This window comes from Pteropus vampyrus, unplaced genomic scaffold (assembly GCF_000151845.1).
Source record: "Pteropus vampyrus isolate Shadow unplaced genomic scaffold, Pvam_2.0 Scaffold122, whole genome shotgun sequence".
Lineage (NCBI taxonomy): Eukaryota > Metazoa > Chordata > Mammalia > Chiroptera > Pteropodidae > Pteropus > Pteropus vampyrus.
Window position 1 is genome coordinate 1,674,715 of NW_011888903.1, and position 15,271 is coordinate 1,689,985.

At 35.3% G+C, this 15,271-nt stretch overlaps 1 protein-coding gene across 2 annotated transcripts in view; it reads right to left on the bottom strand.

The window, feature by feature from the left end:
- Nucleotides 1-2,125: 2,125 nt before the first annotated feature.
- TWSG1 (twisted gastrulation BMP signaling modulator 1) overlaps nucleotides 2,126-15,271 on the bottom strand; it is a 43,895-nt gene continuing 30,749 nt past the window's right edge. For both annotated transcript variants that reach the window (XM_023534182.1, XM_011366161.2), the window contains exons 4-6: nucleotides 6,558-6,824; nucleotides 4,917-5,144; nucleotides 2,126-3,889 (exon numbers count right to left, since the gene is read on the bottom strand). In XM_023534182.1, the coding sequence (XP_023389950.1) occupies nucleotides 4,963-5,144; nucleotides 6,558-6,824 (449 nt within the window). In that variant the 3' untranslated portion in view covers nucleotides 2,126-3,889; nucleotides 4,917-4,962. The remainder of the gene's footprint in view (nucleotides 3,890-4,916; nucleotides 5,145-6,557; nucleotides 6,825-15,271) is intronic.

The following is a 15,271-nucleotide window of genomic DNA, read 5'->3' on the forward strand; positions in this document are numbered from 1 at the left end:
CATGCAGCAAACGTAGGGGCGAAACATTTTATACCTCATCATTTTCTTTAAATCAAAGAAAATCTGACTCTGGACCCCATCTCGTCCAACATCTGCCATGAGAGAGGCTCTGTCAACCTATCTTGCTTGGGTCTTACATAATCCTAGAGGCAAGTCTGGGGGCCCTGGACCAAGAGGGCTAAGCTGGGCTGCTAATATTAAACTGAAATCTCAAGAAAAAGGCAACTGCAGGCTCAGGAGCCAGGCTTCCTCATAAGCCTAGAGCTCTAGCTTCTTCTAGGGGATGTTGAGGCTAGGGCAGTCCCTATGGTCTGGGAGATCACACTTCTTGTCTCTCTCAGGGCCCCCAAGGCACTCTCACTCTCTACTCCCCATAGCCAAATGCCCTGGAGCAGATGAGGCTTCTGGAAAACAAAAGGCGAGTTGTCTGTGTTGCTCCTACTTCCTACTGGGTAACTCAAACCCTCTGAGACAAAGGAGCACAAAGGCCTTGCTATTTGCTCAGAACTGAGCTGTGGCTGGGGCAGTAATTATCTGCAAACTGATTCAAAACTGTTGCTCTGGCTGCAGTGTGAAGTACAGAGTTAGAAGGGCAGGAAACACAATCATTTTTGTCCTAAGGATATTTCAGTGGTGACTGTATCTAACTTCAGTGGCTACTCCATCAAGTGAGGGAATTTCTGTGCCTGTGATTAGTGGGGGTTCTGCGCTTCTCCAGGCTTCACTCTGAGTCATAGCACCAGTGTGGGAGTGCAGAACTTTTTTGTCTTTGCTTCTGCACTGAGAATTCATGTCTGAAGACCTTGGAATTATTGCTGACTCTGTCCTTCCAGCACAGACTTCAAAGTAAAAGAAAGTGAATTTATGTATTATTGGTTAGGAAAAATCTAAAAAGTCAGAGTCATAACACCCAACACCCACAAGATAAGGGTGTGTCTCCCACTTTAAGAACTCAAAACGTTACAGTGTGGAGCAGCCTGATTGGGCCAGTACACCTTAGCTGCTGCTGTCTGGTCCCTGCAGACTTTTCAAGCTTGGAGATGTGCCTCTCAACTCCGCATCTCCAGACTGACTCTTTCTGCCTCTCAGCTCCACATGGGACACCTTCAGCTAAAGAACAAATTTCCTAATCGAATGCACTATCTTTCTTGAAACTAATTCTACATCCTTGAATTTCTCAGTTCCATCGTTCCCTTTAAGTCACTCAAGCTAGCAACCTGTCCCCTTGAATTTTTTGCTCTCTAGATCTCCCATCCATTGTAGATACTATCAAAATGTACATACTGTGAAATAACATTGATTTTTACCATGAGGGTACAGCCTATGGTTCTCAATTTTAATAATAGCATCCTGTGAGGACACTATGGGAGAGCTGGGAGTTACTTTCCTACCCTGACCTTTCTGTAACTCCTTCCAACCATCAGATAGTTCTTCCTGGTTGGCATCACAAGACTCACGGAAAAAGGAGAATATTTATTTAATTTCAAAGATTCCCTCATATCAGAATAAAGCATATTTTGAAAAAGCAGAGAGCAAACTGTTACAGATCCTTAGTTACTACAGAATCTGTAGGGACATCCAGAGAGAAGAGGATATGCTTCGGCTGATCCCTTAAATGATAACTTCTCAGGAGACCACCTAGGAAGACCAGGTGCTGTCGGAGTAAAAAATAAAACATAAGGGATTGTAAACTGACAAGTTCCTTGCAATCTGTGAGGTCAACTAAGGGTTGCCTCGCCTAAAATAAAAAAAAAAAGAAAACTTCACTAGACAGAAATGTCAAACTTATTCTGACGTTCTATGCCGAATCTAACAAAAACATGACACACTCATTTCAATTTTTTATTAAAAAACTTTTTGTTTATAGGGACAACCAAAGAAAAATACATAATTTTATAGATTGTAGATCATGTAAAATACAATAAACATAGACTCATAGGAATGCAGAATGGGTTTAAAAAATCTTCAAAGAAGTTTTCATAAAAACGACCTTTAAATATGTGGCTTATTTATATATTTACCTCATTTTTCAGAAGTTTTTGTGATTTATAAATAATTGTTCAAATATTTTAACATCTCATCAAGTTTGTTTTCTGAAACCTTATAAATCATATTTCTAAATGAAGGCTTCTCCTTTAGAGCACTCTATGTAAACAAAGACTTATTTTATTTGAATTATTTTATTTGAATTGATTTGGTGCCACTATAGTTTCAGTAATAATTAAACTATTACTGAAATAAGAGGGCAGAAAAACCTGGAGCAATGAAATGTCTTACTATAGGAATGAACCTTTTATACATGGCTTTTATAGTACCTACTGATTTAAAATTTAGTGCTTTTTAAATCTAGTTATAAAAGGCAAGAACCTAATTTTTGATTAAAAAAATAATTTTTACCAGAGCTTCTATATAAAAGTAAGTTGTACTCAGAATGATAATTGATGTTCTAAATTTTAGTGGGGCTACCAGCTTCCCAAATGTTATACTTTTTATTTGGAAAAATATTGTTATTCAAAATCTGAAGTGGAATCTTTCGCTGTGAACTTTCAACACCTTCATTAACCAGAAAAATTAAGCAAAATTTGAATATAAAAGACCATTACATTTAGGGATAATTGCCATTGAAAGAAACAGGTCAGAAAAAAATCAGTTAAAACATAATATGATTCAAGAAATTATCTTTCCAATGTAGGGGGCAGAAGAGATATTACATTTTAAAATTTAATAATAAAGACCTAAAAAAAATTTAAAAGCAGTTTTTAAAAGTCTGTTGATATATTTAGGGAAACATTAAGCATGTTGTCAACAAACACAGAAGCATTCCTCTATTCATAGGTAAGTGTGAAATTATTCTGAATAACCGCAAAGTTGCAATGAACCAGCTAGCACAGATTCCTTTAAAACTTAATCTTAAGTTCAAGAAAAGCTTCAGCTTTCTTGGTCTTAATGAAGAAGGGGAGTTAAAATGTTTCCAAGGCACTTTTAAACAGAGGCATTCTAGGTAAAAGAAAGAAACAGATATCCCAATTTTTTCCTAGTAAAAAAAATATATCCATGAGCTAAATTTCAACTTTTTAAAAAGCTAAAGTACCTTGAGTATTCATTAGAATTATCTGAAAGAGCAGAAAAGAGATCCAGGCTTCAAATTTTATGATAGTTCATCATAATATTACATACAATCTTGTAACTACTGTTCAGATAATGAATATAAATACAATCTATAAATCTATAGGCTTCAAATTTTATGATAGTTCATCATAATATTACATACGATCTTGTAACTACTATTCAGATAATGAAAAAACATTATTTTTATGTACTAAAATATTTAGATATACAAAGAGATATTCCTAAAAACTTTCATATAATTCAAATATATCCTATTTGAGAAATTAATAATTCTGTATTTGAGTGTGGCATATTTACGTTTTAGATTCATGCTTGAAGATTGTGATTTTATTACTATGAAGGGCACATAGTACTTAAGCTTATCTTTATTGAAACAGTATATAAAAAGCTGACAAGATATTCTGTAGTGTATTTGAGAGCTTGTTTGGAGGTTCTAGCAGGGGAGCGCGGCTACTCTATACCCTTGATCAAAGAATGGTCCTCTCCTCTGTCGGGAAAGGTTGTCCTCTTTGACCTACATAGCTCCCGCGCAGCTTCGGGAGGGACGCACGTGGAGCAGTGAGGGAGGAAGGGGATACTTGCCTAGCCAGCCAGATCAGCCGAATCAACCCTGGCGATCAATGGGGTGAACAGATGCTGTAGTGTATTTGAAGTTAATCATCATCTTGGGCAGAGGTTTTTTGTTTGTTTGTATCATAATCTTAACTTCCTCCTATATGACTGTATTTCTTCAATAGGAACATTTGATCCAGATATAAACCTAAAGATTATAAAGTGACAAAATAATTAATGTAAATAGTTTTAAGTTTGTTTCCTATTAGAACCCCCAGCATTTTCAACCTTCCCAGTTCATACAGATAAATTTTCTTCTTTAGTCCCTCCTATCACTCCTCCATGGGAGAATGTGGCCCGGTGCACTGAGGCTGGGTGGGCTCCCTCTTCGCAGCGCACAGCTTTGCCTTTCGGCTCTGCTGTTCCACATGGAATCTGACTTGTGGAGTCTCCCATTCCTAGTGCTTTAAGCTGGTACCTTAAGTCAGAGAAATGCTTTAACTTAACTATTTATGCTAGCAGTGTATTTAATGCAGTCTCACAGATGTGCTCTGAAATTCTTGATAAATATTCTTCATCACTACTTACATCAGCACTTTGAGAAAGGGAATAGAAGAAACTTTCCCTTTGGGCAAAGGGAAGGAGAAACTTTCCCTAAAGCTTTGTCAGTATGTGTAATATAAGATGGATTTTACTATGTAAGAATTTTAAATTGTAAAATATAGTAAGCATTTATTTCAAAAAACCAACATAAAAAGGTTTGAAATTAAGCTTTCTATGGTGATTCTGATGAGTTTTCAGGGTGATATATTTGGATATTTATAGAACAGATAAACAATGCAAGGCACAGTGAAGAATGGCATATGACCATAAAAACTCAGTATCCTAGGAGAAGTACATGAAGAAATCATAACTTATGTTAACATGCTCTAACATTTCCAAAACAAATGGAATACTAGAAGAAAATGACATCAGGCTTTATATTAGAAGCCTCAGATCTTTCAAGGTATTCTCTGTGCACTTGCTTCTCATATGAACAAGATTGTACATGTATTTAGAGGAAAAGGGCTTACTGCTAGTGGACAGTAAAACCAATAAGAGCAGTTATAATAATAACTTAACACATTGCTAGATTTGTCATACTTCAAAAGTAACTCAATCCAAATTCATCACGTCTTCTTAACCTGCTGGCATTCTGATACAACCAGTGGACCTTGGTAAATAGCTTTTCATACCTTTATTTATGACTGAATTGCTTTGGTTTGCACTTCTTCTCCTCCTTTAAAACATGCAGTTCATACATTTGACAGTTTTACTACCATAGTCAATACATTCTGGACCAATACACTCGCAGCAGGCATTATGGAACCAGCGATATTTAGATGCTCCCATGGACTCACAGGATATTTTACACTGATGTATGGACATGCAGTCATCAAAATAAACCACAGTACACATGTGTTCTGCAAAATAAAAATTAAGATTCAGAGCAAGAAATAAGAAAGTATTAGATAAAATGCTTTAGCTGAATATTAACAGTTATTTATCGTAGTTTTCTTATGCTATTCACCCAGGACAACAGATGAAGTATAGGGAAAAAAAAAATGCATTTGTTAACTACCTTGAGAAGGAAGCCAGATTCTCCTACTCCAGCTGAAGAATGCAAAGGGCTTACTTATTCACTTTATCAGATTTCAGACTTTGAACTGCACATTAGATTACTGGGCTTAACAACATTTGCTATGTGTCAGAGTTGTGATTTTTAAACTGGGCATTTCTGATAACATTTTCTATGAGGAGAGAATTCTCCAGCTAAAAGAAGACTGAAAAATAGTGTTCTAAAGTTATACAGACAATTTACAATAAAATAAAACAAATAATTCAAATGATGCTAAGTGGTTAGCAATGCTTGGCACAATTCAGCATTAGCTGTTAGAAAATACTCTTCTTATTGTTATTAATAATTTCTAGTCCTGCTTTCCGAGGCAACCACTTTTGATTGTTTCAACTTTTAGTTCTCCTGGTGGTTAACCCCATATGACTACTTAGCTAGGAGGACAAAGTACATGAAATAAAGGACAATAAAAACCATTAATAGAGAGTATATGCTAAAGGTTGTTATTTTACAGAGCCATTTATAGAACTGATAAATCACCAGGGGTGTGAATAGTAAGGGAAGGCTTAATGGAAAAAACTGGACTTGTATTAGGAAGAATTAAAAGCAAAGTAAAATTGTGTAGAGGTTTTGAAAATATTAGAGACTTTATACAAGTTACATGCCTTTTACCTTCCAGAATTAAGGTATGACCTATCTTCACTAATAAATGTTCTTTAATATATTTCTTAAAGTTGTGTAAGTCATTCTCTCATTTAGTTTCCCTTCTACCACCAGTACTCCTTTGCAGAGAACTGGATACAGTTAGTTCACATTTAGAAATCAGATGTAATATCAACTTGATCATAAAGAAATCCAGCTGATGACCTGGTATCATTTGTGTTGCCAACACTACTATAAAAACCTGACTTCCTAGGATACGTTCAATGTTACCTGATGGCGAGCAATACTGTATCAGGTAAGCAACACCATTGCTATCTAATGAAAGGAACAACTGAAGTCTAACACAAATATCAAAATTAGGACCATACACCTATCTCCCAACACAGCCCCTACCATTGAGAGTATGAAGAAGTTGTGACAATATGCCTGACCTGCCCCCTTATCCACTCTGGGCCGGGGCTGTTAAAGTCCAGAATTTACTTGAAACTATACAAGATCAAAACCAAAAGGCTGTTCTAAAAGATCACCTTAATACAGCTTCACAGACCACACAAAAAGTGAGCAGGGAGGATAGAAAAAGTTAACTGTTGGCAGTTACCTTTGTCATTGGAATAAGGTGCATGAACGTTATTGCTGGGAACAGACACATTTTGGTGGTGTGGCTGGTTCACAGTCTCTAAAAATGAAACCAGATTCTCATGATGGGAAAGTTCTTCTGCGACAGGGAAGGAAACGATGTTCCAGTTCAACTGTGTGTCTCCTTCTGTGAGAGCCCGGAAGAGAGAAGGGATGGGCTCATGAAGCTCCTCCACTGTGCTCTTTGAAGTTGGAGGTGTGTCACTATAATTTCGAGGATTACACATGCCTGGGGGAGGGGACAAAGAGGATAAGTTTATTTTCCTCACTGATTATAATGTCATGAGTTAGTTACTGCCCTGCAATCAAAGCTCCAACATATTAAAATTATGTGACATCTATTATACATAAATATTTTCCTAGTTTTTTTTGGCTGAGAGGGCCTAGATATGATGATACCTCAATATCATTAAGCATACTAACAATAGTAATGGATTATCACCAGGTGAATAAAGTAGAAATTGATGAGTCCTTACGTTATAAACAAATTAGTACATGGAGGAGAATGGAAAGCTCTTCCTTTCACCAGAGTGTCAACTGATAGATGTAGAAGGAATGAAGAAAATAGAAAATTACCATTTGGCAATAGAGGTGCTTGATTTAGATGGGAGATGTCAATGGATGCTAAGGCTAGTGGGTGGAGGTTTGATGAGGAACATATTGATGTACTCTTGGAAAACGTTATACAAAATACTAATCAATCACAAAGGGTTTAGTGGTACTTTAATGTGGAAAAATATGGCAGACACAAATGTAACCAGTAGATCAAGGTTAACATCACCAGTTATGGGAAAGTTTGATGTTGTGTATCTCCTGATGTACTACACAGCTTCATTTCTGTGATGTTGTCACCAAAAATGTGTGACTTAAGTATGGTCATCAGTCAATATCAGGTGGATCAAAGTTGAGGGTCGCCTTACATAATGTAAGATCTGTACTCACTAAAACTGTCAAGGTAAAGACTAAGGGACTGTTTTAGATTGAATAAGTTGGAAGAGACAGGACAACTAACTGGATAGAATCCTGGATCAGAAAGGAAGAAGAGATACTTTTGAAACAGTTGGCAAAATATAAATGGAGTTTATGGACTGGGTGGCAGGGTTGTACCAATGTTGGTTTTCTGATTTGGAGTGTTGTCTGCTAGTTATGTAGGCAGATGTCCTTGTTGTTGGAAAATACGGACTGGAGTATTTAGTAGTGATGGGACATCAGTAAAGCCTGCTTTCTAATGGTTCAAAAGACATGAATGGTCATGGGAGTGTGCCCATACATGTGTGACTGTGAGTGCGTGTGTGTGTGCATGTGCGTGTGCATGTGCGTGTGCGTGTGTAGGGAAAGGGAAAGAGCAAGGGTTACTAAGTAATGGAGCAAATTCGTTAATGTCAATAACAAGAATAAGGGTGAGGGGACACAGCAGTCTTTTTACTCTTCTGGAAAATTTTCTTCGCATTTGAAATTATTTCAAAATGAATTCTTTTTAAAAATGTTTATTTTATTTATTTTTTATTTATGTTTTTTTTATGGTGACATTGGTTAACGAAATCCAGTAAGTTTCAGCTGTACATTTTAACAGTAAGGCATATCCACATTTACACTGTTCACCTCCCATAGTTAGTAAAAATATTTTTAAAAAGACAAAATGGCACAAGAGAATTAGAGAGTGACCATAGAAAACTTTTTCAAGGAGTTTTGCTATAAAAGGGAGAGCTGAGAAAATGTTTAATGAGCCCAGCCAGTTTTTGAGTTGTCGGACAGTATGTGGAGCAGAAAGGAGTGACCCCAAAGAACTATGCCCAAAAGGCAGGTTTGTGAGCTAATAAATGATTATTATTGTTTTAAACGACTATGTTTTGGGGTAGGTTGTTTAGTAGCAATAAGAACTGAACACATTCTCTGGATTTCCTTTTGTGAACATTATATTTTTAAAAGCTAACTTATGTTTCATTTTTGTTTAGCATCTATTAGGTGTAAAATGGAATTTTTCTTCTTTCCCAGATTAAAAGTTTGAAAAGTTAGACAAAATATATAAATTCCTATATTTTGTAAACTTAGGGAGAAGGAAAATCATCTCATGCTTTCCACATTTTGTTAGTTTACAGAACATGGCCAGAACTGAGGGTAACAAGGTTGCGCATGCTCTTTGTAAAATCTTTCGATATGCATGAACTTTTATGATTTAGATTGTGTGACAGCATTCATGAATTAAATGATCAAATATGACTCCTCTGTTCACAAAAGAGAAAATTGGCCCAGATAAGTTAAATGATTTGTCCAATGTTATATAATTTAGGATAAGAGCCAAGATTATGATTCAACCTGATTTCATGTCCACTGCTCTAATAATCATTCTATAAATAATTTTTAAGTGCCACTAAAAGCAAATATTTAGAATATTTGTATTATATAAATACATACAATAAATTCTGTTGGAGTCTATAATGAATGAAAATTAGTAATCAGAGATGAAAAGGTAAACAACAGAGTTCAATGGTTAGAAGAGCTAAACTCAATATTTTTATTGAGACTTTCAAGAAACTCCAGTGCTCATAATCAGAGATATCATTACATTTAAAAAAAAAATCTGTTTTGGAGTTTTATGCATTTAATAACCTTAACCCAAAAACATTTCTAATTTAAAACTCAATACACTGCATTAAAACCGGTAAGCATAAAGTAAATCTTACTAGGTAATATTTTCTATGGTACCATTACAAAGTTTTCATCTGTCTTTTCTTTTTAATTAAGATTATATTCAAAGAGATCACCACAAGAAACTCTTCCTAGGCAATGCTGATTTTGACCTTCTGTTTCCTGCCTGAAGCACTCTTCAAATTCTGCATTATTTTAAGCTTGGTGAGGTATGAAATCTGATCTTCCAATGACATGTGGGGGCAATCCTGTTGGGGTGGGAGGAAAAAGTAATGTTTTGAAGTTTCTGTAAGTTCTTTAGTTGTCCATGTTCTTTATGTCAGATGGATCAGTTTCTGGCTGGAGAGTTACTAACCATCCATAGTTTAAATTATTTAATAAAATGTTTCTGGGAAGCTTCTCACCACAGTCTCGAAGTTTATCATCATTAGAGAGCCCTTTTTTCGTTGACTATATAGTTTAGTTTTGGAGCTCTCATTTCTTTTTATGATCATTTTCTCGAAGTAGTTTGTTTCTTTGTGGCAATCTCTTACCACACTGAAATTTAAATACTAATTATACTAAAAATTTTAAAGAAATTGGCTCTGCACATCACAGTCAGAGAGGCCAAAAATCAGGAAATAAATGCCAACAATTGAAAAGGCAACTATTTCAAATCCTTTCGGTGCATAAAATTCTGATGCTATTTCTATCACCAAAGCAGAATTCACTATCTTGCTCTTGATCTACAACTACTAAACACAAAGAATTGTTCTGATCTATGTTTAAATCTTTTATATACTTGACCTGTTGCCATCATATTTTGAAAACCAAGAGTACATTAAAGTAGAATTTACTTGATGAAATCACATTTTAGTGTAGAAATTAAGACTAAAGGGAAAAAAGTTACTATTTTCTTAAATGAATATTCATGGCTGAAAACCAATAGTCCAAGCTTACAATGAAAAGCGACATTCCTTTCCACTCTTCCCATCCCCTGATTCCATTCTCCAGATACAGCTACTTTAAAAGTCTATTCTTAAATTTATCTGGTTACCTCTACAAGACTTTAAATAAAAATAATTCACAAGTAGCAGTAAAAACACCTTTAGATATTATCTATTAATCCTCTTACATGAAAGATGAAGATTATATTCATTTACACTAATCCTATCTCCCATATTTCTAATACTATAATTTTTCTTTTATAATCTTAAATAAATTTCTAATTTTTATTACACATCTCTTAATTCTCTCATGGGCAGATAAAGTCACTGGCATTTGCCCCACTTCTCCTCCTCCCCGCAACTTCTCCTACTTTTACATGACGAACTTGATGACGACATTCTGTTGCCTATGCACAATGAAATCTTCTTTTCTTACTATATGTTGATTCTAAAAGTTGAAAATGAGTAAATGGCAGTTACCTTAACATGACCCTATGAAAACTGTTCACTGCTGAACAGATGTATGATAGGATTTCCTTGTCCAATGTTATCAAAGGAAAACATTTCTAATTTCAGGATAAAATGAACTTTTTCTTGAACTCCATAAAATATTGGAAAACATGCTACATTTCACACAGCATTACCTAAGAGGTCTTCTTGACAAAAAATATTAAACTTAAATCTAATCAAACTTTTACAATTAGCTTCAAATTACTGGAAATACAGAGGAACAGAGGGACAAGTTAAATGGTATCACAAAGAAGTAATCAATCAAATTCTGAATGTGGGATATTATACAGGGAAACTGATACAATTTCTTCAATATGTCATATTGCATGAGAAAAAGAAAAGGAAGGGGGTCATTCTGGATTAAAGGAGGACTAAAAGACACAACAACCATATACAATACGAGGGCCTTGCCTGGATCAATTTGAATAAATTAACTATAAAAACACACTTTTGAGACATCTAGAATGTTAGATTATGCCAAGAAATGATTGTTAATTTTGTTAGGTGTCATATGGCATTATGATTTAAAAAATAAATGTCTGGATTTTTTTTTAGAGATTGATACTGAGGAAAAGCACGGGTAAAATTATTTACTGTCTGTAATTTGCTTTTAGCTACTTCTGAGCAAAGAAAGAAAAAAGGAAAAAAAGACAGCTGAAACAACCATGGTATATTCTTGATAACTGCTGAATCTGGTGATGGGTATATAAAATTCATTACACTATTCTCTCCCCTTTGTTATGTAAGAGAAAATTTTCATAATAGCAAATGAACTGCCATCTTTAATTCTTTATGGACTAATATTCTTGGATTTATTTTTGTGGATCGCAGATAAGCTTATATCGCAAATCCTGAAAACTTAATCTGCTTCTCAATTATATGCTTGATATCCTATAGAACTCATTTTCTTCTCAAAGATATGCTTCTCAGAGATCTCACTGCTTCAATCAGACTCATTGTCTCCTAGGCCTCTGTATTATGTATAATTTAAATGTTCTGTATATGATGATGTTTTGACATCTTGGAAAAACCTTTCTAAATGGGGCAAGACTGCTCCTCCTGGGGCTAGCCAATTCTTGGAGCTAGTAAAGGGCTGGGCTGGGAGCACACCTGTGATTTGCAAACTGACTAATCCAGACCCACATCTCCTCTGTCAACCCGTAAACCTCAGGAAGCAGTATTCCTCTGCCTTCATCATCCCAGAGCCAGGTAACAGGCAACTAGAGACCACTCCTATAAACCCAAAGCCCATGGGAATTATTCAGACTACCCAGTCCTAAACTGTTTGCTCTGCCTGCCTCACCTTTCCTGTGGAAACCCCATGGAAGGCTCCAGCCCAAACTTTCCTCTCACTCCTCTATTTTGCAACTTGACCAAAACCTAGTGCTTCCCCTGACCCTGCATGGCATGCAGTGACCCCCTCTCTGAGACCTGTGAGTATAATAAACTTTGTTTCCTGAGCCTCTCTTGTGTCTCCTCTGGCCACAGTTGATTGTGCATTACAAAAAACATAGCGCAACCTCCTGTACAGTTATTATCCTATAGTTATCCTCAACTCAACTCCTGGTTAAAGCAATCATTTCCTTCAACCCATGTTTTTCTCTTTCTTGGTCTTTGGCTCCATTTTGTTGGGTTGATCTTTGATTACACATTTAAAATATGGTATGTGAGAAGTACACTTTGAATTCTTGCTGTCTAAAAATGTTTTTATTTTACATTCACATTCTTGATCAATAACTTATCAGGTCAAATAATTTTTCCATTGACCACTTATGCATTGGTCCAGTGACACTGATGAGAAAGAAGTCTGATGGCAATGTGATTTTTATTCCTTATAATATGAACTCTATTGCTCTTTCTGAATCTTTTAGAATATTCTTTAACTTGGCAGTTGTAAGATTTTATGAGGATATGTCTAGATGTAGATCTTGTTTCATTAATCTTGCTCAACATTTTGTAGACACTTGGTTTTTTTCTCAGCTACGGGAAATTTCCTTCTATTCTTTGATAATGTCTCTCCTATTTTTTAATGCTTTTCTAGAATATCTATTTTTTTCCTGTTATATTTTCCATCTGTCTGTTTGCTCTATATCCTATGACATCCCAATATTATTTTTAGCCCCTCTTGATCATTTTTCCAATCAAAAATTAAATTTCAAATGCTTCGTTTTTTTCATAATATAGATATATTTTCTCAAATTTCTCTAAAATATAACAATCAGTTTTCTTAAAGATTTATCTTTTAAAGTTCTCCTCCATATTTACTTTGTTCTTTCTTTCACAGTACTTGTTCTGTTTTCCTTGCATGTTTGGTAATTAGATTGGAGACACCTCCCTCTGCTGCAATTCCTAGATGAGAAGCCCTAGACTTGAATACCAACGACATACCAATGGTTTTAGTCCTTTCCAGTTAATTCCTTCAATTTCTTTAGAGAGAGAATCTCTCCAATTTTTTTCTTCCTGAATTATTTGGAACTTTTTCTGAAGAATTAGGGAGGGAGTAGGGTATCAAGTCATGCAGCTGTTCTACAGATAGAGCTTCAAATAATCTTGCTATTTTCAGATCTAATTCTTTCTCTTACACCCCACAAAAGCCAAAAATGATCCTGGAGACTCTTTGGGAGTTTAGCTGAGAAGGTCACTCCTAATCCTACCCCTTTTTACTTTTGGCAAATTATTTTGGTGTTTCTTCCAATCTGTTTATTAAACAGCAAGTGTCTCCATCTTTCCTAGATAGATAGATAGTTCTTGTTAAAATTCCTTCCTCTCTTTCTCTTTGTTACTAAGAGTTGACTTTCAGTTTTATTCCTTTATTTAATTTTACTGCAGTCTTAAGTACGAGGGAGAAAAATGTGTGAATTTAAACCATTATGTTGAACCAGAAGTTATAGTTACTTTAAAGAGCTGGAAAATGTAATGAATTATTCTCTCATTCTCTCCTTCCATCTTTTTTCCCCACATTCTTGTATCCAGCTTCCTACCGAACATCTTCACTGGAGAACCTTACATGCCTCTGAAACTCAACTATCCTAATCATCTTTCTCAGCATACCTGGGCCTTATTACAGCATCCTCTATCTTGGTTCCCTGTCACAATATATCCAGTCACACAAGCCAGAAATCCAGAGGCTATTTTTGGCTCACTTCTCCTGAATTCCCATTTCCAAAGTGTCACCAAGTGCGATCAAGTTTAACCTTCTAATTATTTTTCCAATAAGGCCACATACATCTCTTTATCTCTGCTATCACCTTAGACCAAACCTTCATCAAATTTTGAATGGAGCTGGAAAAACTATATGTTGGTGGATTTTAAACTCTATTTTTCATTCTTTCATAAACTCTAGCTACTTTAAAACACATGCTATTGAATTTTACCATCTCTTATCCCTCCTTCCTTTTAGCTATTTGTACACTCAGCCACTTCTCCCTCACTTACTAATAACTTCAATACCTGGATCACTATTTCGTTTCAGCCATGAGACCCATTATCATTCTTGACAATTTCAATATTCACAGTGAAGATCCACCCTGGCCTCTTGTTCCTAGACCGCCTTAGTGATAATAATTTTCAAATCTGCCTCAATCACTCAACTCATAGGTCAATCATTAATTCCCTCTTTTTTCATATCCAATTCAAACCAAACTCTGACCATTTACCCCCCAAATATTTCCTGAATCTGAAGCTGCACCATTTCCACTGCTGTCAACAATCCTAGTCCAATCTACCATCATCTTTTAAACTAAACTGCCTAATGGATCCCCCTGTCTCTTCTCTTTGTACCCTGAAGTCCACCTTTTATATAATAGCCAGAATGATCATTTAAAGCTGTAATTTAGATACCACCATCGTACACTCTCCAGCGGGTTTCCATTATACTTAGGACACAATCCAAACTCCTTTCCACAGCCTGCAAGACCTAGCCCTTACCAACCTCTCCTACTCATCTCTCTATTATTCCGTGTTTACTAATACCTGGCTGCACTGATCTACTTTCTGTTCTTCAAACTTGGATTGTTAGCCATTGTATTTAAAACACTTATTTTTGATATTAAGTGGTTCGCATCAATAATTTGTTGTTAACTAAAGTTACTAATTTCTAGAGTTCATTAGAGATAAACTCTTGTTAACCCTTCCAAAAGTTAGAACTTTCAGTGCTGACAAAAGGAGGAAACAAAAACTCTTTGACATGCATGATTCATGAGACTTTTAATTGAATGAAAAAAAAGACCAAACATGTTATTAAAAGATGCTCTCTGATCTAATTAAAAATAAAGTTATTCTAAACATATCTTGGAGCTTATTATACTTTTTATACAATAAAAAGTGTGATAAATATGTACTTCTTTACTTGAAGTGTGTATGAGAAACAACTTTAGGGAGAGGAACTGGGGGCATAAGGAAGGGAGACATTTCAATATCTATACCTTCTTGTAGTGTTTGAATTTATTGAATTTAAATAGTAATTTTAGTTTTTAAATTACGTTTGAAAGAAAAATACATTTATGTTAATTGTAGTAGATACTGGAAGTCCTTCATTTTTATATTTTCTAAAATTCAACATAATACTTCCACTTAAATAACCTACTTGGAT